At 36.7% G+C, this 24,275-nt stretch overlaps 6 protein-coding genes, 2 long non-coding RNA genes, 1 other non-coding gene and 3 pseudogenes across 16 annotated transcripts; 6 read left to right on the forward strand and 6 right to left on the reverse strand.

The window, feature by feature from the left end:
• Positions 1-107: 107 nt before the first annotated feature.
• LOC109129043 (uncharacterized) lies at positions 108-1,700 on the reverse strand (annotated as a pseudogene). Its single transcript, XR_015581700.1, has 4 exons — positions 1,417-1,700; positions 1,287-1,331; positions 654-966; positions 108-541 (listed from the first exon to the last, which is right to left on the reverse strand). The product of XR_015581700.1 is annotated as an uncharacterized LOC109129043 (transcript).
• Positions 1,701-2,938: 1,238 nt separating this feature from the next.
• Positions 2,939-5,083, reverse strand: LOC104744252 (uncharacterized). 2 transcript variants are annotated; one of them, XR_015581703.1, is made up of 4 exons: positions 4,253-5,083; positions 3,625-3,881; positions 3,357-3,494; positions 2,939-3,249 (listed from the first exon to the last, which is right to left on the reverse strand). It is a non-coding gene; the product is annotated as an uncharacterized LOC104744252 (long non-coding RNA). The 2 variants fall into 2 exon arrangements; XR_015581702.1 differs by having other exon boundaries at positions 3,592-3,881; positions 4,253-5,069.
• Positions 5,084-7,881: 2,798 nt separating this feature from the next.
• On the forward strand, positions 7,882-8,293 carry LOC147926166 (small polypeptide DEVIL 2). Its single transcript, XM_087487531.1, has one exon. It carries the CDS (start codon positions 8,012-8,014, stop codon positions 8,147-8,149), a length of 138 nt encoding a protein of 45 aa, XP_087343657.1. The 5' UTR covers positions 7,882-8,011; the 3' UTR covers positions 8,150-8,293.
• A 750-nt stretch (positions 8,294-9,043) lies between these two features.
• Positions 9,044-9,147, forward strand: LOC147926167 (U6 spliceosomal RNA). Its single transcript, XR_015583031.1, has one exon. It is a non-coding gene; the product is annotated as a U6 spliceosomal RNA (small nuclear RNA).
• Positions 9,148-9,241: 94 nt separating this feature from the next.
• LOC104747955 (pentatricopeptide repeat-containing protein At3g02490, mitochondrial pseudogene) lies at positions 9,242-10,221 on the reverse strand (annotated as a pseudogene). The gene has a single exon (XR_015581704.1). The product of XR_015581704.1 is annotated as a pentatricopeptide repeat-containing protein At3g02490, mitochondrial pseudogene (transcript).
• A 29-nt stretch (positions 10,222-10,250) lies between these two features.
• Positions 10,251-11,078, reverse strand: LOC147926168 (pentatricopeptide repeat-containing protein At3g02490, mitochondrial pseudogene; annotated as a pseudogene).
• A 633-nt stretch (positions 11,079-11,711) lies between these two features.
• LOC104747956 (UPF0725 protein At3g44770-like) lies at positions 11,712-13,386 on the forward strand. 2 transcript variants are annotated; one of them, XM_087487533.1, is made up of 5 exons: positions 11,712-11,869; positions 11,957-12,139; positions 12,235-12,610; positions 12,718-13,202; positions 13,310-13,386. In XM_087487533.1, exons 1-4 carry the CDS (start codon positions 11,753-11,755, stop codon positions 13,185-13,187), a joined length of 1,146 nt encoding a protein of 381 aa, XP_087343659.1. In that variant the 5' UTR covers positions 11,712-11,752; the 3' UTR covers positions 13,188-13,202; positions 13,310-13,386. The 2 variants fall into 2 exon arrangements, with proteins under 2 accessions (XP_087343659.1, XP_087343658.1); XM_087487532.1 differs by lacking the exon at positions 13,310-13,386 and having other exon boundaries at positions 12,718-13,276.
• Positions 13,309-15,257, forward strand: LOC147926169 (UPF0725 protein At3g44770-like). The gene is made up of 3 exons (XM_087487534.1): positions 13,309-13,626; positions 13,740-13,919; positions 14,011-15,257. Exons 1-3 carry the CDS (start codon positions 13,507-13,509, stop codon positions 14,494-14,496), a joined length of 786 nt encoding a protein of 261 aa, XP_087343660.1. The 5' UTR covers positions 13,309-13,506; the 3' UTR covers positions 14,497-15,257.
• On the forward strand, positions 14,557-15,257 carry LOC147926170 (UPF0725 protein At3g44770-like). Its single transcript, XM_087487535.1, has one exon. It carries the CDS (start codon positions 14,557-14,559, stop codon positions 15,010-15,012), a length of 456 nt encoding a protein of 151 aa, XP_087343661.1. The 3' UTR covers positions 15,013-15,257.
• Positions 15,258-15,396: 139 nt separating this feature from the next.
• LOC104744253 (polypyrimidine tract-binding protein homolog 1) lies at positions 15,397-18,513 on the reverse strand. 3 transcript variants are annotated; one of them, XM_010465271.2, is made up of 10 exons: positions 18,143-18,513; positions 17,738-17,947; positions 17,092-17,154; positions 16,933-17,006; positions 16,738-16,833; positions 16,567-16,624; positions 16,369-16,473; positions 16,205-16,286; positions 15,938-16,050; positions 15,397-15,789 (listed from the first exon to the last, which is right to left on the reverse strand). In XM_010465271.2, exons 1-10 carry the CDS (start codon positions 18,323-18,325, stop codon positions 15,571-15,573), a joined length of 1,203 nt encoding a protein of 400 aa, XP_010463573.1. In that variant the 5' UTR covers positions 18,326-18,513; the 3' UTR covers positions 15,397-15,570. The 3 variants fall into 3 exon arrangements, with proteins under 3 accessions (XP_010463573.1, XP_019092018.1, XP_010463574.1); XM_019236473.2 differs by having other exon boundaries at positions 15,985-16,050; positions 18,143-18,486; XM_010465272.2 differs by lacking the exon at positions 18,143-18,513 and adding an exon at positions 17,304-17,406 and having other exon boundaries at positions 17,738-17,877.
• A 3,060-nt stretch (positions 18,514-21,573) lies between these two features.
• Positions 21,574-23,404, reverse strand: LOC109129030 (uncharacterized). Its single transcript, XR_015581705.1, has 2 exons — positions 22,650-23,404; positions 21,574-22,415 (listed from the first exon to the last, which is right to left on the reverse strand). It is a non-coding gene; the product is annotated as an uncharacterized LOC109129030 (long non-coding RNA).
• Positions 21,830-23,659, forward strand: LOC104744254 (transcription factor MYB106). 2 transcript variants are annotated; one of them, XM_010465273.3, is made up of 4 exons: positions 21,830-22,263; positions 22,362-22,491; positions 22,580-22,920; positions 23,031-23,659. In XM_010465273.3, the coding sequence occupies exons 1-4, from the start codon at positions 22,131-22,133 to the stop codon at positions 23,489-23,491; spliced, it is 1,065 nt and encodes a 354-aa protein (XP_010463575.1). In that variant the 5' UTR covers positions 21,830-22,130; the 3' UTR covers positions 23,492-23,659. The 2 variants fall into 2 exon arrangements, with proteins under 2 accessions (XP_010463575.1, XP_087343666.1); XM_087487540.1 differs by having other exon boundaries at positions 22,131-22,263; positions 23,037-23,659.
• The last annotated feature ends 616 nt before the right edge of the window (positions 23,660-24,275 follow it).

Genomic DNA, 24,275 nt, shown 5'->3' on the forward strand with positions numbered 1-24,275 from the left:
CCTTTCTTTACATGATTTCAATTATTTCGAATGGCCCAATGCAAAATCGTAGTACGAGAAATTGATAATTATAGTTGGAAGTTTAATATTGTTCCCAAAGGCCTAAATGAGTATAATGCCCTTTCCAAATTTAATTCAAACATGTTTAACATAAAAGTAACTTTCCAAATTTAATTCAAATATTACTTTTAAAACGACTGATTTGGGAAAGAAGAATCATGTACTAGTTGTCTATGTTACCGTTGATTAGATCACGAGTTATACTAGCGCATTTGATTTTCTACCCAAATTTTATAGAAATGTTTAAATTAATAATGAATGTGTTGTGTTAAATCAAGAATTATCATAGCAGAATTGAACATATGTGTACCTACCTCTTGTTGAGCTTTCAACTTTAGTGCATACTCAACCGGCGAATCATCATCTTCCACCTGTCTTTTCGTTGATCTCTCCATGATCGGCGACGTCGTGGCTGGACTAACACTAGTTGCCGGTGCACTCTGCACACCCACGTCTCGTTTCAACCCCACAACTTTCTTTTCTGCTCCAAAACACCCCCAAACTCTTTTTGGTTATAAATTTTTTATATATATTAAAAAAAAAAAAAAAAAAAAACCCCATAAATAAATCCAAACTCTTTCGAGATCATTAACCTTGGATAAGAAGAGGATATGGAGATCTAGAATCCTCATGAATGATTCTGACGGTAGGAGTATTAATCGTTCTTGGATTGTTGAAATTATGATTGGAAGGCAAAATCGTGAATTGAGGAGAATGCGTGGTGGATAAGTTTCTGAAGGATCTTGAATTTAGGGTTCTAGAAGTCAAACACTCTATAGGAACTTCACCAGACAAAGGATTGCAGATGTACTTCTCTGCTTCGTTCCATTTCGAGTTTAACTCAACAACCCCTTCTGGTTTCAACCAATCACATTTCTTCTTTGTACATTGCTTTTGCTTGCAATGCTGTGTTAGCAAATAAAACAAAACTTACGAAAGTTATTATTGTAATCTGTTCTTATGTAACAGAGCTGCTTTTGATTATTAGCAATGATATATAAACAAACCAACACAGTGTAATATAATGACTTAGTTGTTGATTCAAATTTGAATAAAGATTTATCGAAACGTAATGATTTTAGCAGAATTGTCTTTTTAGCTTTTTCTTAATTGACAACAATTTCTATAATAGACGACGTAGCACCCAATGGTTTGATTAGTCATTCAAATTGGCAAATGCTTAGAATAGGTCGAAATTCTCAAAAGTTTCAATCTTCGAAACTTACCCTTGAGTGCACTAGTGAAGGAATAATCTGATGGGTCAATCTCATCTGTCACAAATATTCAAAATTACAAAACACTTTTCTAAGAAAAGATATATAGCATGATAATAAAGGGAGGTTATGCAATTAATACCTTTGAGGGAGTAGCCAGGAGAAGACGGAGTACTACTAGAGATGGTGAAGTTTGTTGCACAAGACTTGTGATCTTCTCTGAAGCTTCGGATACATGAGGCAGAGAACCTTGTAGAAATTCGATTTTCGCAAGTTAGATGACTTTTTCGAGTCAATTCTCTTAGGCTTAAGTTATACTCAAGCTCTTCGCCATGCAAAGCCATTAGAACTGAATATTTTGCTATGAAAGAGTAGGGGCAAAGAGCAACGGAGGATTGTGAGAGGTTGGAAATGTACCTTTGAATGTTAAAGCGCATCGTTGAGTTTTTTTTTTGGTTTTTAATTATTACTTAAGATATTGACTTGCTTTGTAGTTTTCTGACTCATCTTTAATTTTGTTTCGTTATATAGGGTATATCAATATAATATATCTTGAAAAATATTATTAAGATAATTGGATGACTTAGATATGATAAAATCTCACAATAAAGTTTAAATTTCTTGTCTTCTGCTTTTTTTGGGTGTAATCCATATATATAGGAAACAGATTCACTTGGCATGTTCCAATTTTTCCTCGAAAGGTTATGATCTATGTTAGTTCTGGTTTCTTTTTCATGTTTTAATTTGTATAGTGACAGTTAAAACTTCAAGTATGGAACTGATTAGTCTGACAAGATTGATTGATTTAACATGTTTGCCTATTTTTCACTGTTATCAAATTGACTCAAAAAAATAATTGCAAATAGAAAAAATTTATAATTTTACATGTGTGAAAATTTTATTTAGTCTTATAATTAACATGTCTGAAATTTTTAAAAACTTATATATAAAGAAAAGAAAAGGAATATGTATGTACATAGTCCCAACTCATAGATGATAGTCTGTTATTGCTGTCTTTGTTATAAACATTAATATTCTCGAATCTCGAATCTCGACTATATACTATTTATGAGCTACGGATGAGTTGGAAGTTATGGCAGCTGGTTCTATTCACTTATGAGTTAGTCCGGGTTGATACGCGAAGTTGATGTTTATAGTCTCATTTATGAGTGTGTGAGATATAGTGAATAAGATGTTTATCGTTCATATCATAGGCTCCTACCTATATATCCACATATCTGAAATTCACCGCAAAAGAATAATATGAAAATGACATATCTATCATTCATTGATTGATGCCTAACCTTTTTTGTAACAGCTTCTCTTCTTTAGCTGAAACCTCTAACGCTGTCCATATGTATGTTTGGACGTCAATTTCATGTTTTAGGTACTAAGAGAATCAACTATGTATGAAGTGAATTACATGTAAACAACATTTTAAACTATGTGATATCGATTGATAGAGCAATACGTTTTATCAGACGAAGAATCCAAAACAGACTATCATTATACAAAAGATATATTAATAATTTAGTATGAATTGAACAAGCACTTCTAGACTAAATGCAGTCGCTCTTAGATTTCTAAGGAGCTTGGTCTAGATAACATGTGAATTGTTGTGATGGACCAACCCACTATGAATGCTTATGGTTGTTTTCAATATATAGCATGAAATATGGAATTCTCTTTCTTAGCATTTCAAAGATAAAAACAACGACAACAAAAAAAGTTGAAAGGAGTAGCTTTGTGTTCCATATGTAAACCACGTGCATGTTATAATCATCATCATGTCACATTCATCATCAGATCCCTGTTATGGTCCATGTTTTCATTTATAAGTTCATGGGTTTGATTTGAATCCCATGGACACTATCTTGACATTCGAATTTTATGGTAACTATTTTATACCCAGTTTTTAACAAAACCAAATCATGTCTTAGCTGCTTCAGGATAATAGCATAGGCGTACAAGGTTCCTGCCAAAAAGAGTAAAACATTTCAGAGTTTAGCGGTTGTGTTTTCTGCAAAAGGATGTTTTTATGATTCTATCTACCACTGGAATAGATGGAACCAAACAACTTACGTAGCCCGAGAATCCAAGGTTTTGTATAGGTCTTTCATCTCTTATCTTATTAACTCTATCTTTCTCTTTTATGATAGCTTCCTCATCAGACTTGTCACCCTAAGCATGATGAAATAATCCCCGTCTGAAATCCAAAAGCTTTTTGTACGTGCAGTAACCAGAGACCATATAATTGTGTTAAGCAAAGGAAATTTTGATATCCAATGTGTCAAAAACAAAAACAATATCACTTCACCTAACAAACATTTCAAGAACAAGGGATCATTACATCCATAAAGCGAGGCAACTGCTGAATATGACAAGCAAAGATTGATCCGAGAGGATGACGACCAGAGACATGCAATACATGTATACACCCGGCAGAGTCCAAGATCAAGAACCTTCTAATGGACAATCCTTGAATAGATATCGCCCTACCAGGCATGTTCTGATTTCAAATCAGCGCTACCAGCAGCAACAGCGTTAGGAAGCAGATTCTTGTTTCAGAAGATGGTTGTCTCTGTTTACTTAACAACCCCTTGTTCACTGCAAAGGGTAACAGGCTAGATTAGAAGCATGAACGCTACTACAACTGCAGCAGAGAAAAGGCATTATCATTATCATGTTATCAAGAAGCAACAAGAAGTCACTATCCTTTTGCTCAAAAAAAGAAAGTAACTCTCCGAATCCTAAAGATACCACAGAATCAGCTTTCCTGTAGTCTACTTTTATCTTACGCACATTGTACCACCAAATCCTTAAACATGCAACCCCTCAATAAAGCAATCACAGTATATAGAAACATTTCAGATTCATGATCATTCACATTATAAATCACCAAAAAATAGAAGCTTAAAACGATCATATTAAAATCCAAAAAAGCACCCCAAGTGTAGTAACTAACTCTATAGACTTACAATGAACAGCTTTCTCCTTCTTCTTGTTCCCTTCAATCCGCCCATTACGCAAACTCTTTTCGTCTCATTATCTTCCCCTAAGAATCAACAAACCCGAGAGTATTCCAATCGACACCAGACCAGTCTAACAAATCCAATCGCACCACATCGTCATCATCTCCACAACAACTGCTGTCTATCAGTCACAAGTACCCTTGACACTAAAGATGAGTACTTTGGAGCACGAAACCAAATTACATTGCAAAGTAATTGGTTGAGCCAACGATTTTAACTGAAAGATTCAACTCAACAAAACCCCAACATTCTGATCACAAAATCAATTTGGCTCTCACAAAGCTTTTGTTTTTCCCTTCCCATAGACCACATAGAATCTGAAAAGAAGATGCGACCTACCACGATATGGCCCAGCAATGATACAGCATTGACGCGGAGACGATTCGTTAGCAGAATCGTGGTTGGAGTTATTAAGGTTCTGGGAGAAACGAAGACGAGGAGCAAGGAGACGGGACTAGGGTTTGTGGGTATAAGAGAGAAGCAGTAGAGGGAATGGTAGAGAGAGAGAGAGAGAGAGAGAGAGAGAGAGAGAGAGAGAGAGAGAGAGAGAGAGAGAGAGAGAGAGAGAGAGAGAGAGAGCAAGTGATGAGGAGACTGGTTAATAGAGTATAGATGAAACTTGAGGAGAAGAAGGAGAGAGAGAGATGTGTTTGGGAGATTAAGCTTTGATGATCAGACAATCTCCATTGTTGTCTTGTCTGTGATGAAACCTTTATACATCTGAAGAGGTCGGAGACAGAATCAAATCAAAGTAAGGATCTTTGGAGATCTCTGTTCATCAGTTTTTTATTATATTATTATTATTATTATTATTATTATTATTATTATTATTATTATTATTATTATTATTATTATTTATCATATAGCTTCTAAATTTAAAGCCCAGTAAAACTCAATTGGGTCCATAAAAAGTTACTTAATCGCAAGTTTTAATTTAGCCTGTTAGGCCCGATTATTCTTTATTTCATGGCCCGTTAAGCCTCTCAAAAATAAAAGGTTGGAGTGATCAAATAATACGATTTAATTAACATCTCGTCTATACTTTTTGTCTAATACCAAAATTAAAGTACCACAATGATTAGGAGACTTTTAGTTAAATAATTGCACAAAATACATAGAAATAAACTAATGACAAAAGTATGGGTCAACGTATGTTAATATATATAGATGGATAATGCATTGATGTTTGTATATGTAAGCATCTTGATTAGATTACTAGCTAGAAAACTAGTTCCAAGATATTGGATGCTTCATTAGCAAGAATCCAATCAGCCTTAGTTCGAATGATTAGTAAACCAAAATTACAAATTCGAAATTGTTTCTTGGTGCGTTGCACCGTACAAGTTTTTAACTACGCGACACATTATCTTTTGAATCATCCAAGACCAAGATACGGGTTTATGATTCTTAATTTTGTTCAAGTTCATTGTTAATTAAGTCATATAATTGAATATGGTAAACATTATCATGATAATGGTTTCTATAATGAAACGGATTAGAGTATTGGTATTAGTAAATTAATTAGTAAGGGCACAAGTGAACGAAAATTGTCTAGGTTATGCCAAACAGTAACCCTTAGCCATGCCAATTTCACGTGCAGCATGCTCCACATGCTTCTTCTAATTTATTTATTTCTATGTTAGGTTTTGTTTTCTTTCTCTAGTTTTATTATGTTATCCTTACTTCAGAAATTCTTAATAATTGAACAAGAAGAACTACCAAAACAACATTAGTTCAAGACTTGTGTCTTTTTGTTCAAATAATAAGATATTAAAACTGTTATTATTGTTTTCTTTTATTTTCCTTGATATATAAAAGAAACAAAAAAAAAAAAACTTCGATGGATTGTGGTTATAATGACTGTACGCAGCCGTAATACGATATGCAGTGTGTGTTGTGTGTACGTAGTTGAACATATAACAAACAATATTTACAAGTTCAAAATGATCTGTTTTTGAAGCATGCATGCCATAGGGGAAAATCGGGATTATAATATAGTAGGGGACACAAAACAATTTTCAAGAATTGAGGCGCTGATAAAATATTCGGTATTTGAAAACAGTTATTAACTCAAATTAATTTAAATTTATTATATAACTATTAAAAATGGAGAGATTGTGTACGTAATACTGGTTAAGTACTGGAAACTGTGTGAAGCAAGGGCCAGGTTCAAGTTACGGCTGATTTCGTGACACGAGAAAAGACATGTGGGATTATGTTTCGGCCATTATGTAAAACTTTTATGTAAAAGCTCACAATCGAAAATTTCAAGTAATTAAAAACTTAATCTTGTTCCAATTATGTTGGGTTTGATGAAAAGTATCATATACATAATCTTTGGCAGCTTTTAGCAGTATAATTATTCTAGGTTATTGAGCTTACGAAGTTTCTTTAGATTAATGCTTTCTTAAGGTACCTTTAACGAAAAAATGTTTTCTTAATTACACTATCTTTTTTTTTTTTTTTGTTAACTAGGAGGAGTTCGGGCCTGGGCCTTAATCTCCCCCATGGCCCAGGACCAGCCTTTGCTAACCTTATGACATGGCGTAAAACATCTCTCCCACCGGGAATCGAACTAGGGAGCACATGGATCCAACTCCTGCACTTAAACCACTAGCCCACTTGCGCCGGTGGTACAGTACACTATCTTAATAATAGTAAAAACAATTTGCAAAAAAATTTCAAATCGAAGTTTCAACTTTAACCCATTATAAAAGAGCAATAGATGTTAGATACTCGTTACTGGTAGTGGTATAATAAGTAGTTCAATAATATCGTTTTAACGGTGAAGGAATCAAATATCCATTTGTGCATTTTTGCACGTTTGACCAGTATGTTATTCATATGGAACTAGATATCAATACGGTTTTGAGTTTTATATGTATCGTTACACTAGGTTTTATTTTGTTTTGAAAAGGGTATATTGCAAGTTAATTTATTTATATATGATTTGCCAGCTATTTTAGTATAGACAAACGAACCTAGTTTATAAAAATTAATGTCGTATTTTTCTTTGCGAGTAAAAATGACTCAAGCATCCACATTTTATGGGATCTGTATATTTCATTTGAAGCAAATTGGCTCTAACTGGTCAATGTGTTTTTAAAAAAAAAAGAATATAATATATATATATATAAGGAAATTATATATACTATATCTAGTTTTTCATTACATAATGTACTATTTTTACTGATTAAAATAATTACATTTTGTCACTTGTTTGCACAGAAGAATATGTTATGCAACCAAATGGCCGACCAATGTCTCTTGGTTGGTGGATTTTCACATTGTTATGTAAAGTTTGGTGACGTGACTCAACCATGAAAATGATAATAATTTGTCGAGCATTATTATTTTTATTATTCATATGATTGATCCACTGAACATAATTAAATTTTAAATATTTAGATAGACACATATGATTAATTATCTATTAAAATGTAGAATGCAGACAAATTGATTCTCCCTATAAAAACTCATTCGAACAAGTATCTTCCCCATCAAATCACTTATCTTCCAAAGCTCTCATCTCTCTTCACAAAGTCACACTCTCTACATCCATAGAAGATTCCTGCTTGGAAAGAATCGAAAAAAATATTTTCAAAGGATTAGTCATACAAAATCTCACCATCTTTTTGGTATTTGCTATACGCTCATTGTTATATCATATATATAACCGGACTCTGAAGGACGCAGACGACGGATATGGAAGGCATCATGAACTTGAAGAGAAAGGAGAAGAAATCACAAAGTAGAAGACTTGGGAAATATCTCAAAGAACAAAAAGGAAGGATTTACATCATTAGAAGATGTGTGATGATGCTCATTTGTTCACGTGATTGATTGGTTTATTCATTACTACGATACAAATACAAACATATTACATATATACATGTGTATGTACGTGTATATATGAGTGTGTTCAAGGGCAAGATGAAAGCACACGCATGTCAATGCTAAAGATTTTGGTTGCTTTTGTTTGGTATTGTCCGATGTGTATATACATAGCGAAGTTGAGCAGTCATTAATAATGAAGTTATGAAGTTAGTTTTATCATTTATTACTCTTTGCAGTAATGAAGTTTACTGTTTTGATGCATGCATCTGACGTGTTTTACATTCATCTTTGTAAATGCCTCGTCGCATATATATATCTAAACATGCAATGACAAAAATGTTTAATCATTAAATGACAAACTGTAAAACGCGACATGGTTTTGTGTATTTATATATACATATGTATTATGTATGTGTTATCAAAGAAAATGCTCTACTGATCGTGAGGAGATTTAATTTGAAATAACCGAGGGGATCGGAGAGCACCACTGCTTTCGTATTCTTATACAACTTGTGCATAATCATCAGTCATCACTATATATAGAATCTTTGATACACAAATCACTGATTTCTTTACTTAACAAATCTTAAGTACACACCACTCATAGATATTCTTATTTTGTCCCCGTATGATAAACTGTAATCTTGAAAAGCTGAAAAACTTTGAAACTTTTAATCAAAAAAAAAAGATTTATGAACGAAAACATATGGAAATGTACACACACATAAAAGAGATAGTATATTTTCTTCGAACCCAGTAACAAAACTCAAGATGAGACATCCTGTCAAAAGGCCCACAAGCCCAAATAATTAATTCTCTCTTGTTTATTCCATAACCCCACATCGATAAACTTGGAAGACAACTAAAGGGTTTATATAGCGCTCGAGTCATTAACTGATTGTCACCTTCGGGGACATCTGATAAAATTGGAACGATACAGAGAAGATTAGCATGGCCCCTGCGCAAGGATGACACGCATAAATCGAGAAATGGTCCAAAATTTTTTTTGCAAAACTTTATAGATCGATTTCTTTCTCCTCTGAATAGACCAAGTTATTATGTTATAGAAGAGTAGTATGCAGAATAAGGCAAGCAAAATTGGAGCAGAAATAGTAATAGTGTATAAGCCGAACATTCTCTGACCAATCTTTTTGAATCCCCCGTGTCCACAAACATAAACCTATAATGAACTAAGCTTCTACTTGAGCAGGAGCGGGTAAAGGTTTTTCTAAAGAACATTTATCAGGTTTCATGGAATTAAAGAGTTCTAGAACTTCTGCATTGCGACGGATATAACTTGGGGACATAGACAGCAAATCCAGAGCTTCACTATGCCTTCCAGACTTCAACATAGCTTCGAATACACGCAGAACCATTAAATTAGATGGAAACTTCTTTGAAGTCACAGCCTTCAGGAAAGCGAAAGCCTCGGTGCTTGTTCCACTATTTGACAAGTAATCCATGAACGGATCAACAAAAGGAGGGAACCCCTGACTTTTCATCATAGGTAGAAGACTCAACGCTTCTTCAAACCCACCATCTCTTGCTACCTTCTTCATCAACAGATTCCTCACCACAATCTTGTATGTACTATGCCAAGGTTTCAGCTGATTTTGTTTCACTAGCTCAGTGAAAAGCTTGTATGCATCTCTTGCCCTAAAACTGTTGCAATAAGCAAGTACCAACTTCTCAAATGCATAACCTGCATAAGAGACTCCCTCTTTGCCAATCATCTTCTTGAAACACTCTGTAGCTTCTTCGAGATCTTTAGCATCACAATGCCCTTCAACTAAAGACGCCATTGCTTTGTCATCTAAATGATTTCCAGAGGTTTCCATGAAGTTGACAAGTTCATTGGCTTCATCTTTCTTTCCCTTACGACTAAGTCCTGATGCAATCACACTCTGCAGATCACCGCTAGGAAGATAGCCAGCTTCGTTCATCGCTTTCAACACCTCATTACTCTGTCCAAACCTATCAACGCTTCTCAACGACTTGAGGACATGCTGCAGCATAGAATCAGGCACAACGTTGCCCTTATCAGTATAAGCTTTCACAGTTCTTAAGAACAAATCCATGTCCAATTTATTCGCAGTAACAATTTTCTTTAGTAGCAAACTGCAGCAGTGCGGGGTGGGTGTATTGCTACCCCCGCCATTGCAAACTCGAACAATTCGACAGCTTCTTTAATCATTTTAGTCTGACAGAACCTTGCTGAAACCCTAACATAAGTCTCCATCTCCATCTCGTAACCAGCAGTCCTACTTTCTTCTATAATGTGTTGAAACCTATCAAGAAACTTCTCTTTCTCTAAAACCCTGGCCATAGCATTATACGTCTTCTCATCATGCTTAAAATTGCCAGACTCATCAATCCACCTAAAGAACAACAAAGCTTTCCTCGGATCCACGTCAAGCTTTTCCAAAATCATCTTCACCAGGTCACTTCGAAACTCAAGTTTCAAATCCCTTAGCTGTTTCTCCACATCAGCACCCCAAACTTCCTTCATCACAATCTTACACACCCTATTGCAAACCTTGTCCACCGAATTATCCATAGAACCTGAAGCAAAAATCTCTTTAAGCCTCTCCAGATCACCTTCAAGCCCATCGTTCAGAAATCTCTCACCCACTTTATCCCTAACACCAGCTGATCCACCATGTCCTTTCTTCTTCATAGCATCAACCAGTTCCCAAAACTCACGAACGAGACCATTAACACCAAGAATACGCAGCATCGTGTTATAACTTTTGGAGGAAAGTTTTCGAGGATAAGCCTCCAAAACCCATTGGAAAAACCTCCCCGCAACATCAGGGCTTGATTCAAGTTCCCTCAGAACTCTCAACGCTAATTCATGGCTAATCACAATACCATTCGAATCAAGTTCTTTCCTAATCTCATCCTTACCATTCAATCTGCTAAAAACATCAATCATAACAGCCTCAGCAGGAGGTTTCTCTTCAATCACAGGCTCAGTTGAAAAGCTTCGGCTAATAGAGCTCGCTAGTGGCGATCTCAAGGCAAAAAGACACTGTCTTTGTTGCAAAGCTCCAACTCCAGAAGTGAAAGATCGGGTCGAATTGGAAACTACCTGGAAGTGGGACTGATGAGAAAGTGATAGACGATGTGAAGAACGGTAGCTCCGAGAAAGTAGCAACCGCCATCTTTTTGTTTTTCAGTCTCAGTTACAAAAACAGAAGTGTTTGGCTTTGATTTGAACAAAAAAAAGTTTGGATTTTTACGAATGGAATCGATGGAGCAGCAATGGCGAGACAGAGGAAATGGTTTAGGGCTTTAGACTAAAACCTCTGAGCAAGACAAAAGGTTCGACTTGACTTATTTTTAAAACTGTGCTCCTCTTACTTTTTGAGGTTTTCGGTTTTAGCCACAATGTTTTGGAATTATCAACAACCCTGTTTTCTTGACTTTTTGTGTTCACTGATTCTTACCAGATCTTTAATAGTGTAGGTGGGCCAAAAATGTGTGAAGCCCTATACATCTAGTCCGGGCCGCCACTGGGCCCATTACCACTTGTTTTATATATCTAGTGACCGACCCTATCCTACGTACACATAAAGAAATCCCTACGTACGTCGAAAGCAGAAGAAGATGGCGGATATTCTGCGGCGGATGTTGGAAAGCGGAACGCTAACGGACGAACAATGCCTCTCTATGTTGGCGGGATTAGATTCCGATAAAGTAGTGGGTGGTGGATGCACATCTGAGGTATTACTTCTTCTTTTTTTTCGGTCATGGCGATTGTAACTTTCTCACACACACACTCTCCTCCTTTTTGTTGTATGTATCTATCAGAAAGTGATTGAGGAAAAAGCTGTTAAACGAATCGACAACAGGAAACCTCTGACGCAGTTGTTGGAGATGCGGAATCTATCTGATGAGGAAAGCTACAATCTTTCACGTCAAATGGATGAAGATCAAGGTGAAGAATCGGAAGAAGTAGACGAAAGGTACTTCCGCCAAATCGTTGATTCTCAGGTATGTAGGTAACCCCTAAAAATATTACTTACCTCCTCCTCCCCGCGGCTATATTGTAATTTGTATTTTTTTTTTTTTTTTTTTTTGGGGTTTAGTTTTTCGATATCGATCCTGACGTTCGTATCCCAAGTAAGCAAGGCATCTCAGCATTTTATTTTGGGGAAAAGGAGGAACAACAAGAACCACCTCCCGAAATTGATCTCTACGGCCGGTTGGCTGTTCATTGGTTCAACTTTGAGCACAATAGGAACTTGAAGTTCATTCGCATACCAAAATTGAATACCCAACATCCGTTTTCTGTATCCTTCTATATTACTGTAGAGGTTGAAGATGTTGATGCTGCTGCTGCTGGTGCTTCGTCTCCGTCTTCTCTCACTCTGCAAACTCGGGTCAGAAGACCTTTTGGTGACTTTTTGAAAGCTATGATGGAAGTTATGATTGAACTCTGCAGAATCAAACCCACCACAACAGGTTTTCTTTATTTTTTTTATTTGCTTTAACCAAATTGAAACAAGAAAGAGATAAAGACATTTTGTTTCTCTCTACTGACCTGACCTGCCCTCCTTTTTTGTTTGTAGCGAATCAGCGAAGATCCCGGCAGTTCATGTTGGATTGGGTAGATGCGTTTTACAAAGAATGTATGCCTACCTTTTTGTCGGGACCACCAGAAAAAGCAGCTGATGATCAGAGATTCTACGAGGTTCCGGACGAGGACATTGCTAAAAATGATTGGCTTCATCTTTATACCCAGTGTGCACTTTTCCAAGTTTGCGAGGCTGGATCTCATGCTTTCCTGCCAAAGGAGATGAAGTTGAAGAAGATACTTGTGCAAACCCGAGTAACAACTCAAGATGATGATGATGTTGAGCCGCCGTCTCTGATTCTCAAGTCTATGAATGCCATCTTCCACATAAGCTTCAAGGCCAACTGTCGCGACTACACATCCGTAGTAAGGAGAACTGTAGATGGGTTTTCAGGACATATGCACCTCGAAGTCAACACCACGGAGATTGATTGCTTCTCTCCTTCAAGAGATGATGAAAGTTAGTTGGTGGTCATGCCGGTGCGCTCTGTTAATCTATGCCACTAGTTTGTTTAACACTATAATTTTTTAATACAATGGGTCATTATCTGAAACTTACCAATGATGAGGCACAATTTTTGATCCAGAGTAAACGCTATTCGGAGAAAAAAATATGTAGGTGGGCCAAAAATGTGTGAAGCCCTATACATCAACTTGATTACCACTTGATTACCACTTGATTTATATATGTAGTGACCGACCTATCCGCACTAAAAAAGAAAAAGAACGAAAAAAACACACACAGAGAAATGAGAAATCCATACGACGTCGAGAGAAGAAGAAGATGGCGGATATTTTGTGGCGGATGTTGGAAAGCGGAAAGCTAACGGACGAACAATGCCTCTATATGTTGAGGGTATTAGATTCCGATAAAGTAGTGGGTCGATGTGGATGCACATGTCATGTATTACTTCATTTTTTCTTTTGGCCATGGCTTAGATATTAGAAGATGATTATCCCAAACCTAAACAACTTTCTCACACACTCTCCTCCTTTGTTGTTGTATGTATCTATCAGAAAGTGATTGAGGAAAAAGCTGTTAAACGAATCGACAACAGGAAATCTCTGAAGCAGTTGTTGGACATGCGGAATCTATCTGATGAGGAAAGCTACAATCTTTTACGCCAAATAGAAGAAGATCAAAGTGAACCGGAAGAAATAGACGAAAGGTACTCCCGCCAAATCGTTGATTCTCAGGTATGTAGGTAACCCTTATAAATATTACTTACCCCTCCTCCCCCGCGGCTATATTGTAATTTGTATTTTTTTCTTTTTTTTTGGGGTTTAGTTTTTCGATATCGATCCTGACGTTCCTGTCCCACGTTTGATGGGACTCTCACAATTTTATTTTGGGGACAAGGAGGAAGAACAACCACCTCCCGAAATGGTTCTCTACGGCCAGTTGGCTGTTCATTGGTTCAACTTTGAGCACAATAGGAACTTGCAGTTCATACGCATTCCAAAATTGAATACCCAACATCCGTTTTCTGTATCCTACTATATTACTGTAGAGGTTAAAGATGAGGATGAAGACGTTGATGCTACTGTAGAGGTTGAAGATGTTGATGCTGCTGCTGATTCGTCTCCGTCGTCTCTCACTCTGCAAACTATGGTCAACAGACCTTTTGGTGCCTTTTTGGAAACTATGATGGAAGTTATGATTGAAGGCTGCAGAATCAAACCCACCACAACATGTTTTCTTTATTTTTTATTTTTTTTTTTAATTTTCTTTAACCAAATTGAAACAAGAAAACATTTTGTTTCTCTCTACTGACCTGACCTGACCTGACCTCCTTTTCTGTTTGTAGCGTATCAGCTAGACTTCCAGCACTTCATGGTTGATTGGGTAGATGCGTCTTACAGAGAATGTATGCCTACCTTTTTGTCTGAACCACCAGAAGAAGCAGCTGATGATCAGAGATTCTACGAGGTTCCGGACGAGGACATTCGTAAAAATGATTGGCTTCTTCTGTATGCCCAGTTTGCACTTTTCCAAGTTTGCGAGGCTGGATCTCATGCTTTCCCGCCAAAGGAGCTGGAGTTGAAGAAGATACTTGTGCAAACCCGAGTAACAACAACTCAATATGATGATGATGATGATGTTGATGTTGAGCCGCCGTCTCCAATTCTCAATCCCATTGATGCCAAGTCTATGAATGCCATCTTCCACATAAGCTTCAAGGCCAACTGTCGCGACTACACATCCGTAGTAAGGAGAACTGTAGATGGGTTTTCAGGACATATGCGCCTCGAAGTCAACACCACGGAGATTGATTGCTTCTCTCCTTAACAGATGATGAAAGTTAGTTGGTGGTCATGCCGGTGCGCTCTGTTACAATCACTCGTCGTCAGAATACTCCTTCTTATGCTTTATGTCGTTTTATCTATCCCTTTGTTTCTAATCCACCACCGCAAGCAACTATTATCTATGATCTTGCATTTGTGTTCTCTATCGTATCAAACAGCTTGGTATGTTGTTGTGTTTAAATTTGTCTTTTAATCATTTTAATAATCAAAGGTTTAATTTGTTCAAAAGAGGTTCAGTAGCTATTTCCATTCACACTGTTCAAAAGAGGTTCAGTAGCTAGATGTTACCACCGGCACATCACAGAGAAGAAGATAATCTAACCATGTTAACACCTTAATGCGCTAGCTATACTGATTACTGCATGCATTTATACTAAGCTCTTTTCAATTTATTATTTGGTTTCCCCCACTTAAATTATGTCTATTAACCAAAAAGAACAAATCACACTTTTACTGGACACATAACACTGGCTAACATGGAAGCACTCTCAGTTCTGTCTTTAGACGACAGCAAAATCCCAAATTTATAGTAAACAATATCTCAACCATAGTATGGAGGAGGATGGCCTGAAGGTGAAGCCCCATTGGGATCAGATGATGGGTACATATATGGGCTTCCACCATAACCTCCTCCGTATTGAGTTTGCACCTGCGGATTCTGCCAACCTGCTGGCGCTGAAGCCGAGACTCCGGCCGCCTTTTGGGCCACCATTAGGCTTAGATCAGGGAGTGTATAGTCTCTGCTTTTGTCGCTAAAAGCCTGCATTCAAACACGGGAAAATAAAAGAAGAAATTACAAGTTAGAAAAGAAAAAGTAAAAAAAGCCTACGCAAATCGATTACTATTGTCGTCCCCTCACATTTTGTTTCTTAGGTATACAACTCCAAAAAGCAACAAATCTTATGTACCTTAACATTGAGATCAGTATGACGAGAGTATGATAGTCGAAGCTTACAGTAGCCACCGTCATATATGCAGTGTCCTTCCAGTGCTTCCTTAGCTATTGCCGCAGTTGCTATATCTACAAAGAAGAAATAGCAAATATGAAGCAGAAGATGATTGTATTCAAATGCTTAGCATAACCATAAGCTGATTAGATAATGGTTAAAAGATGTTCAGAATGCTTAAAGGGGTTGAATTGGATCACAATCAGATGTTAGTGCAAGGAGATGTACCAGAGTACTGAATTAAGGCTTGCGTTGAACCATTCTTCTCAAATATAGCAATCTTCTGGACAGCCCCATACGCGGAAAACACCTATGAGAAGCAAAATATATTATTGATTTAGAGAGATTAAGCATGCCTGAGAAGCAGAAATGGGCATGCTGTTGTTCCTCACCGTATGAAGAACATCCACAGTGACAGCATACTGCATGTTCTCAATCAGACCAAGAAGGACGTTGCTCTGAGATTCTACTTTCTTGCCGTCAGCACCTAACGCAGGCTGAAGAAAATACCATAAACCACGTAAGAAAGGTAAACACTGGTGGAGACAGATAGATAAAAGTGTGGGGAGGGCAGGGGAAGAAAACGATACCTGCATAGACCCGTCCATTGCCGTGTGATTCACTGGAAGGTATGGATTTGTGTAATCTCTGAGTAAATCAAAGAATCAAACATATGATACAACTATTCTACCATAAGGTTTTCAACATTACAGGGAGCGTATGCAGACAGAGAACACATTGTAAAGGAATCAAAACTCTACCTGCTCCGGTGGGACTGAAACTTGATGTTGAGATCAGTATGAGCTGAATAGGACATTCGTAAATTGCACGAACCAACATGTTCCGGGAGCAAATATCTAAATTTAAATGTTCCAAAAACAAAAGAATATATAATCAGTAGAGTTATAATCAGTAGAGTTATATCTTGTGTGTGCATGCAAGAAAAACGAGTATACCTGGGTATACTTCTGCTATCTAACGCATTCCTTGCCGCGGATGCAGTCTCCACATCACTAAATTGAACTAGTGCCTGGCAAGTTAGGAAGGCAGATAAAAAGGTTAATATCATTTCATTTTCTCCATAGAGACGTTTGATACAAATCTCAATGCCTTACCTGAAAACCAGCAGCTTTCTCAAAAGTGGCAATTTTGTGCACAAATCCAAAAGCAGAAAATACCTGAAACAAATTTGGACTCGATATGAACCATGACCATACGGAGGAGGGATAACAGCTAAAGGGAACCAAAACGGGTGAAAGAAACTCAAAATGATCCCGGATTGAGACTAAAAAAAAGAGAAGAAGCCCAGATAAGTACAGAGTGACACCTGTCCACTTATGGGCATGATAGACCATAGATAGGAGAATGACGAACACGATACTATTTCCAAACTCTCTCCAGAAAGATTTTTAATAAAGAGGCATCAACATCTGTGATTCGAGCATTTCATTAATGTTGATATACTATGATTTGAATAGTGTGTCTATGTAAAAGTTACTCAAAGTAGTTTTGTTTAGTAGCAAGAATTGAAAAATCTTCTTTATAAAAATTCATCTGCTCGAAGCACAACACACTGCCTCACCCATATAAAGACATCAATCACATATCTTATCAAAATATGACCAATTTTAACTGAGAAATGCCTATTTGATAAAAATAGAATTCAGTGAAAGAATCTCACACTCGGAAGCAAAGCAAAGCAAAATCAAAGTAGTACGCAAGCAAGCAAGAAATTTTGAAAATGAAGGTAAATGCACTCACCAGATGGATAACATCGATGCTCACTTCGTGAGATTCCACTCCTTCAAAGGTAACCAAGAGGACATTCCCAGGGACATCTCCAGGACTCTGATTGTTTACAATTTCATGGCGATTAGAGTACTGAATATACACAGTTTTCCCCCGAATCTGAGCTGGCTCTGAAGATGAAGCATAATACGAAACCATTGATATAGCTTGGTTCAAGTCAGCCTGTACATCAATCAAATGCTTTAGAAACCAATTCAACATGGTGATGATTCATGATGAGATAGATACTACAAGTTCAATTAAGTGCTTCAATTTCAAGTAAGCAGTTCCAATTTATCTTTTTATCGTTTCCTAACCAAATCCTCAGGAGCTAGAAAGAAAAAAAAAAAAACAATCTGAGAGGAGAAAAAGGCTCACAAATTCGACGAAGGCTTGGTTGCGATTGGCGCCGACATTGCTCTTGGTATTAACGATCTTGCCGAATCGTTTGCAAAGGTCGATGAGCTCCTCTTCAACGCACTCCCATGGGAGATTCCGCAGATGCACCACTTTCGACGGCGTCTGAGTATAGCGGAACTGCGTCTGGCCTGAGCTCGACATCTCCGATTACGGCGGGGTTCGATACTTAGTTCGGATTTGGTGTAAACGATCGATCAAACAGAGCAAAGCCGCCGGAAAAATAAAAGTTTCGCGATTCGATTTCTCTCGATTAGAGTAACAAAATTTTCTCATCGGAACCTAACCCATACAGCTAAATTATCAGGAAATGTTTTCAAAATTGCCCCCAATATTTATATCTTCTCCATATTTAACCCTTAATTTTTATGTCCGTAACTACTAGTCCCCCTACTTGTGTTACTAAAATATTTTTATCATCAGTAGTCAAGGCATATTATCGATCTCTAACTATTGAAGTTACATGCATGCTTCATTTCAAATCTATGGAATTGTTCTTTTGTTTTATACTATAAGTTCAAATTCAATATATACTATACTACTACCAAGTACGGTCCTATATATATAGAAGAAGTTATCAATCTTTACATGATTGAGAATGAGAGCCGAGCATCTTCTTTGCTAGCAACCAAACTTATGGATCCCACCATGACCTGTTCTGGATTCGATGTTTTGTTTTACCAATAAATCTGAATGTCAGGAAGAGCACATATGTGATATAATATAAGTCGGTTTGTCGTATGACTCAGAGGTGTTTAGTTGTTTGCTAAGGCTAAGGGAGTCGATTTGCCAAGTTTTTTTGTACTGTGACGACCCCTTTAGAAAAATACTTCAACTAAACCCGAAAAAGCAAAACACTACTGATTTGGTCACAGAGACTTGGGACTTCAAAGTTCAAGCTGTTTCTTGGCCCTACATTGAACTAACTATCAGTTAAATCTCAAATCCTTATTACGATCCTCTTAATATTACGTACTCGTTGTCTTTGTCGTGAGGGTCTCAAACTCTCAATATTTTTGTACTGTTTGTGAAGGGACTACTATATAAAGTCCACTAATACTGTTTTAATTCTATTATTAACTAGCCTTTAACACGGTACTAAGTTTGTTGTAGTTTCTTAACTTGCGTGGCTTGTTTCTTGCCGTAAGTTCACTTAAAAGTACTTGGTCTACTGTGATTAAGATGAGAACTGTGCTGTTTGGTTCCTTCCTCTTTGTTGACTTTTAGTTGGATAAATTGGGCCATGTCTTGCTGAAGATAGTGAATGAAAAGGTCGGAGCATAAATTACCGAGAGATGGTTGAACTGAGAACAAGCAAGTTTGGGCATAGACAGGGATGAGTTATTGACTATTGTTACTTGGATGAAACTCCTAAAAGATAGCACAATTTGCGTTGTTTTCATCTTCTTTACCATTAGGAAAAAATGGGAATTGAATGTCTAGATCCAGTGACAGGTTTTGGGCAGCTTAACAGTCTCTGCGTTTTTATGTCTTGTGTACTTCAGTATTTAATTACTACGCCAACTTAAAAAGGGTTTTACATAGTTTTTGTATGAAAAGTTTGAAACAGTGTGAAGAAAAAGACTTGGAGCATTCATGTACGTACTTCTTGTTTACTGATTTCCCATGCGTGTGACTTCTTGTTCTTTTCGGTAGAACGACGATCATTCTGATGCAAAAGACTTGGAGCATTGATGTGGGAATTTAAGAAACTATATTATTTCTGGTCCAAAAACTGATGATGTAGAAAAGCAAATGGTTATCAGTTGACTTTAAAAGCTTTGGCCCCTCTTCTTGGCTCATTGATTCTTAGTTTCTCACATTTTATATTGGGTGGTTCAGCTACGTGGATGGATGTGATTTTGGCAAGTGGCTTCATCATCATCATCTATGAAGGTTAATTATCGAGCACTGTTTGGACCATAAAAGTTTGAAGAGTAGTAGAAGCTGGCAATATGAAATCAGCAAGACATTTATAAAAGTGTCCCCATTGTCCTTTATATCTTTTGCAGCCAATATGATTTAATTTTTTTCCCCAATTTCTTTTAGTTTTTATTGGTACAATTCGTTGAGCCTTGTGATTTTGTCTTATGGTTTGAGTCGATGAAGATACTTTCTTCTCTCCCTTCAAGCTTGGAGCCCACCTCAATAAATCCTCCTTTGCTGCCATGGCACACACTAGGATACTCTTTTCTTTGTTTGGTCTAGTAAAATCTCTTTAATGTCACCGTCACCGCCATTAAATCGTCTACCTTTCTTGGCAGCAAAATTTACCTTTGTCGACAACATTTGATCACCTGTAAACTATCCAAACCATGTATGCAACGGTACTAAAGAAAATGCATAATAGTTAGTAAGAAACAAGGTAAAAATTCTACGGTCGCCGAGAAATGTAGTTGCAAGTATTCATATATGATCATTTCCCAAAGCCTTTATGATATGGTAAAGGTCAAATGGTAAACCATAACTTTTTACCTCATCAAGTAGCTATTTTGATGGTTAAGTTTCAGTACACTTTTCATCATTCATTGTCTATCTTAGTTTATCTTTGTGAAAATAATAGATTTTCTGATGAATTGACACCAACAACAGTGGAGCAGCCAGTGTGACTTTCATTAAATGATGGAGGAATCACACAAGGAAAGGTTTTTCACCTCCTTTCTTCTTGCTCCCCACCACATTAGTGCTTCCTCTCTCCATTTACAAGGTTAGAAACTCAAATTTACAATGGTTGAAATTCCGTTTTTACCACGGTCATAGTTTTCTGATCTAAATCTAAAGAGAAAATGACACTTAGGGTTGTAAATGTGTTTGGCATAAAACTTGTGTTGCTTCCACAGGGAGAATTTTACCATTTGCAGAGTAATGACTAATTGAATACAGAACAAGTCTAAGCTAATGACATCATAGATAGACAATCAATTAATTACTTGCAACTACTTTGCATTTCCCTTTTCTTTTTTCTAAAATTGGGATTTATAAATCATAAAGATTGTTTGCTCTTAAGTTTCTCCAAATATCATCAATCCTCTGTGTCTGATTTACTTTTTCCCATTATAGTGCCAGCTTCCACTTCTCTTCACCGTCATTTAACAGCATTTACTATTGTGGAGTTTTTGTAAAAGCTAACAAAAATGTGAAAAAAACTCAAAAAGAAATCAATAAAACACGTTTTCATAAAGTAGTATAACTTATTAGGGTAACTAGAGTTACACAGTTAGTAAGAGAGAGTAACAATACGAACTTAGTAGGTTTCAAGAAACCAGACCTTAATAGGATAACCTGTAATAAGAAACCTTGAGCATCTTTTTGACCCTAGTTTAAGATAAAAGTATTGAGATTTACTGATTTAGTGAACATGCAGAGAGATCAGAGACTGTCAGATAGCGAACTTTGATGGGAGAACAAGATTGGTTTAAATGTGAAAACTGTTCAAGGACCACAGAGTTTGTTTAAGGCTAATGAGAAGAAATGAAAAAAACATTCTTGTCTATGACGTTATCCTAAGTTGCAAGTTTATCAAAGTGAGGGCTATTGATAGATGTTGACCTTGAAATTTACTCCAGGTTCTGAAATTCACTGTTTTACCTTGTATTGAGAGAAGGTACAATTCCAAGAGTAAAGATGGCCACTTTTTGGGTGCTCTGTAGAGTCTTTAAAAGGAAATCAAGGTGTTGGAACCACAAAGGTAATAATATCTCTCGACCCCATCTAATTGAATGCCAATCCATGTCAGAGACCGGGAAAAGGGGCGCTTACAGGACCTAAACAGAGACATCTTCTGTTGTGTTTCTCCATCTATATATCAGAGTGACGCCAAGTGAGCAGCCTTTGTGATTATAGTGATCACTATAATGATAGCTATTCCACACATTATACACAGTGGAGGATCAGACTGAAGCTTCTTCTCCTTCTTCAGTAAATTAGTCTAATTTGTGTTGCGGATTTAATGGGTAGATCACCGTGTTGTGATAAGGCCGGGTTGAAGAAAGGGCCTTGGACACCAGAAGAGGATCAGAAACTTTTGGCTTATATTGAAGAACATGGCCATGGAAGCTGGCGTTCTTTGCCTGAGAAAGCTGGTAAGTAACCTCACATTTTTCTGCTCTTTTACTCACAAACCACACATCTTCTTCTTGTCATCTATCTCTTTTAAAACCTTTCTTCAAACTCCTTATAGGTCTGCAAAGGTGCGGAAAGAGTTGCAGACTCAGATGGACTAACTACCTAAGACCTGACATTAAGAGAGGCAAATTCACTGTACAAGAAGAACAAACCATCATCCAACTCCATGCTCTCCTCGGAAACAGGTGAAATTATTTATTATCAGTCAAAGTATCACTCAAAACAGTTCAATCTTTTGTGATTGCTTTAAAGTCTGATCTTTTAATCTCATAGGTGGTCAGCGATTGCAACTCACTTACCGAAAAGGACAGACAACGAGATCAAGAACTACTGGAACACACACCTGAAGAAACGTCTGCTTAAAATGGGAATCGATCCAGTGACTCACAAGCACAAAAACGAGACCCTTTCGTCTTCCACAGGTCAATCCAAGAACGCAGCCACGCTTAGCCATATGGCTCAATGGGAGAGTGCTAGGCTCGAAGCTGAAGCAAGACTAGCTAGAGAATCAAAGCTTCTCCATTACCAAAACAATAACCTTAACAAATCAGCTCCTCAACAACACTGCTTCACTCACAAAACATCAACAATTTGGTCAACAAAACTAAACGAAGGTAAGAGACACTCATCTTTTATGAATAAAAAACTAAACTTTGAATCTTTTATAACTAAAAAACTAAACTTTGAATGGTTTTTGGTAATGTATTAATGGAAACTCTGACAGGAACAGGAGATCAACAGCTTGAATCTCCGACATCGACGGTGACATTCTCAGAGAATCTTCCTCTGATGATCATGCCTTTAGGAATTCCAACGGACAACAGAAATAGAAACAATAATAATAACAATGAATCATCTGAGATTCCGGCGAGGATTGAATTCGCCGTCTCTTCCTCAACCTCCTCCGATGTGAGTCTGGTGGTTAAAGAACACGAACACGACTGGATTAGGCAAATCAACTGTCCTTGTCCTACGGAAGGAATAGGAGAAGGATTCACGAGCCTTCTCCTCGGTGATCCAATCAATCGGAGTCTACCCACCGGAAAAAACGAGGCTCCTCCGTCCTCCTCCGTTGCCGGAGCCGGCGAGAGTGAGTTTAACTACTATGAAGATAACAAGAACTACTGGAATAGCATTCTCAACTTGGTTGATTCTTCACCGTCCGATTCTCAAGCCATGTTCTGATCTTAATAAGGGGTCTTACAGTCATTTCTCCAAAAAAACATTTTTAATTCTCTCAGATTGTTTTTTTTTTAATTGTCGATAGCACTTTTATTTTCGTTATATTATTATTACATTACATATATGATATATGGGATGAAATTTCATGAAAATGACCTTTGACAAACAAAATTTGTACACCTTGTTTTTCTTTACTTTTCTTTTGTTGTTGCAATAATGCATGTAACAAATCCAATTTTCAATGATTTTATATATTATGTTTTTATGTTGGGGTATATCATATTCATATACAATTTTAAGAAAAAATATTTAATAACTCTAATAGTGAATATGTTATGTTATAGTTTATATTAATGTGGTTGTCATTGTGTTCAAATTGAAACTATATTTTTTGGTATCCATCAGTTTGGTTAAATAATTGAGTTTTACTGCTTAATATGCAAGTAGCAAAATCCAACTTACCTATAGTATATCTATATATACACAAGGATTCTTTGATACTCTTATTTTCTAAAAAAAAGATATGAGTGTCAAGTTTATGTAATGGATGTAAATAATGAAGACACTATATAGTAACAATATATAACAATAACACGTTGAATGTTGAGTAAAGAAAAAAAATACTAAATACTTGGTAGTTTCATGTCATTTTCACTATAATTATCAATATATATGATCTATAGTAACAAAACATATGCTAAATAGATTCTATTTAGAATAGTTACATGCATCGACTTGGATTTTTTTTCTTCTTTTTTTCTTAAATTCATTGACTTCAATTTTATAT

The sequence above is a fragment of the Camelina sativa genome, chromosome 15 (genome assembly GCF_030686135.1).
Source record: "Camelina sativa cultivar CO46 ecotype springtype chromosome 15, ASM3068613v1".
Classification (NCBI taxonomy): Eukaryota; Viridiplantae; Streptophyta; class Magnoliopsida; order Brassicales; family Brassicaceae; genus Camelina; species Camelina sativa.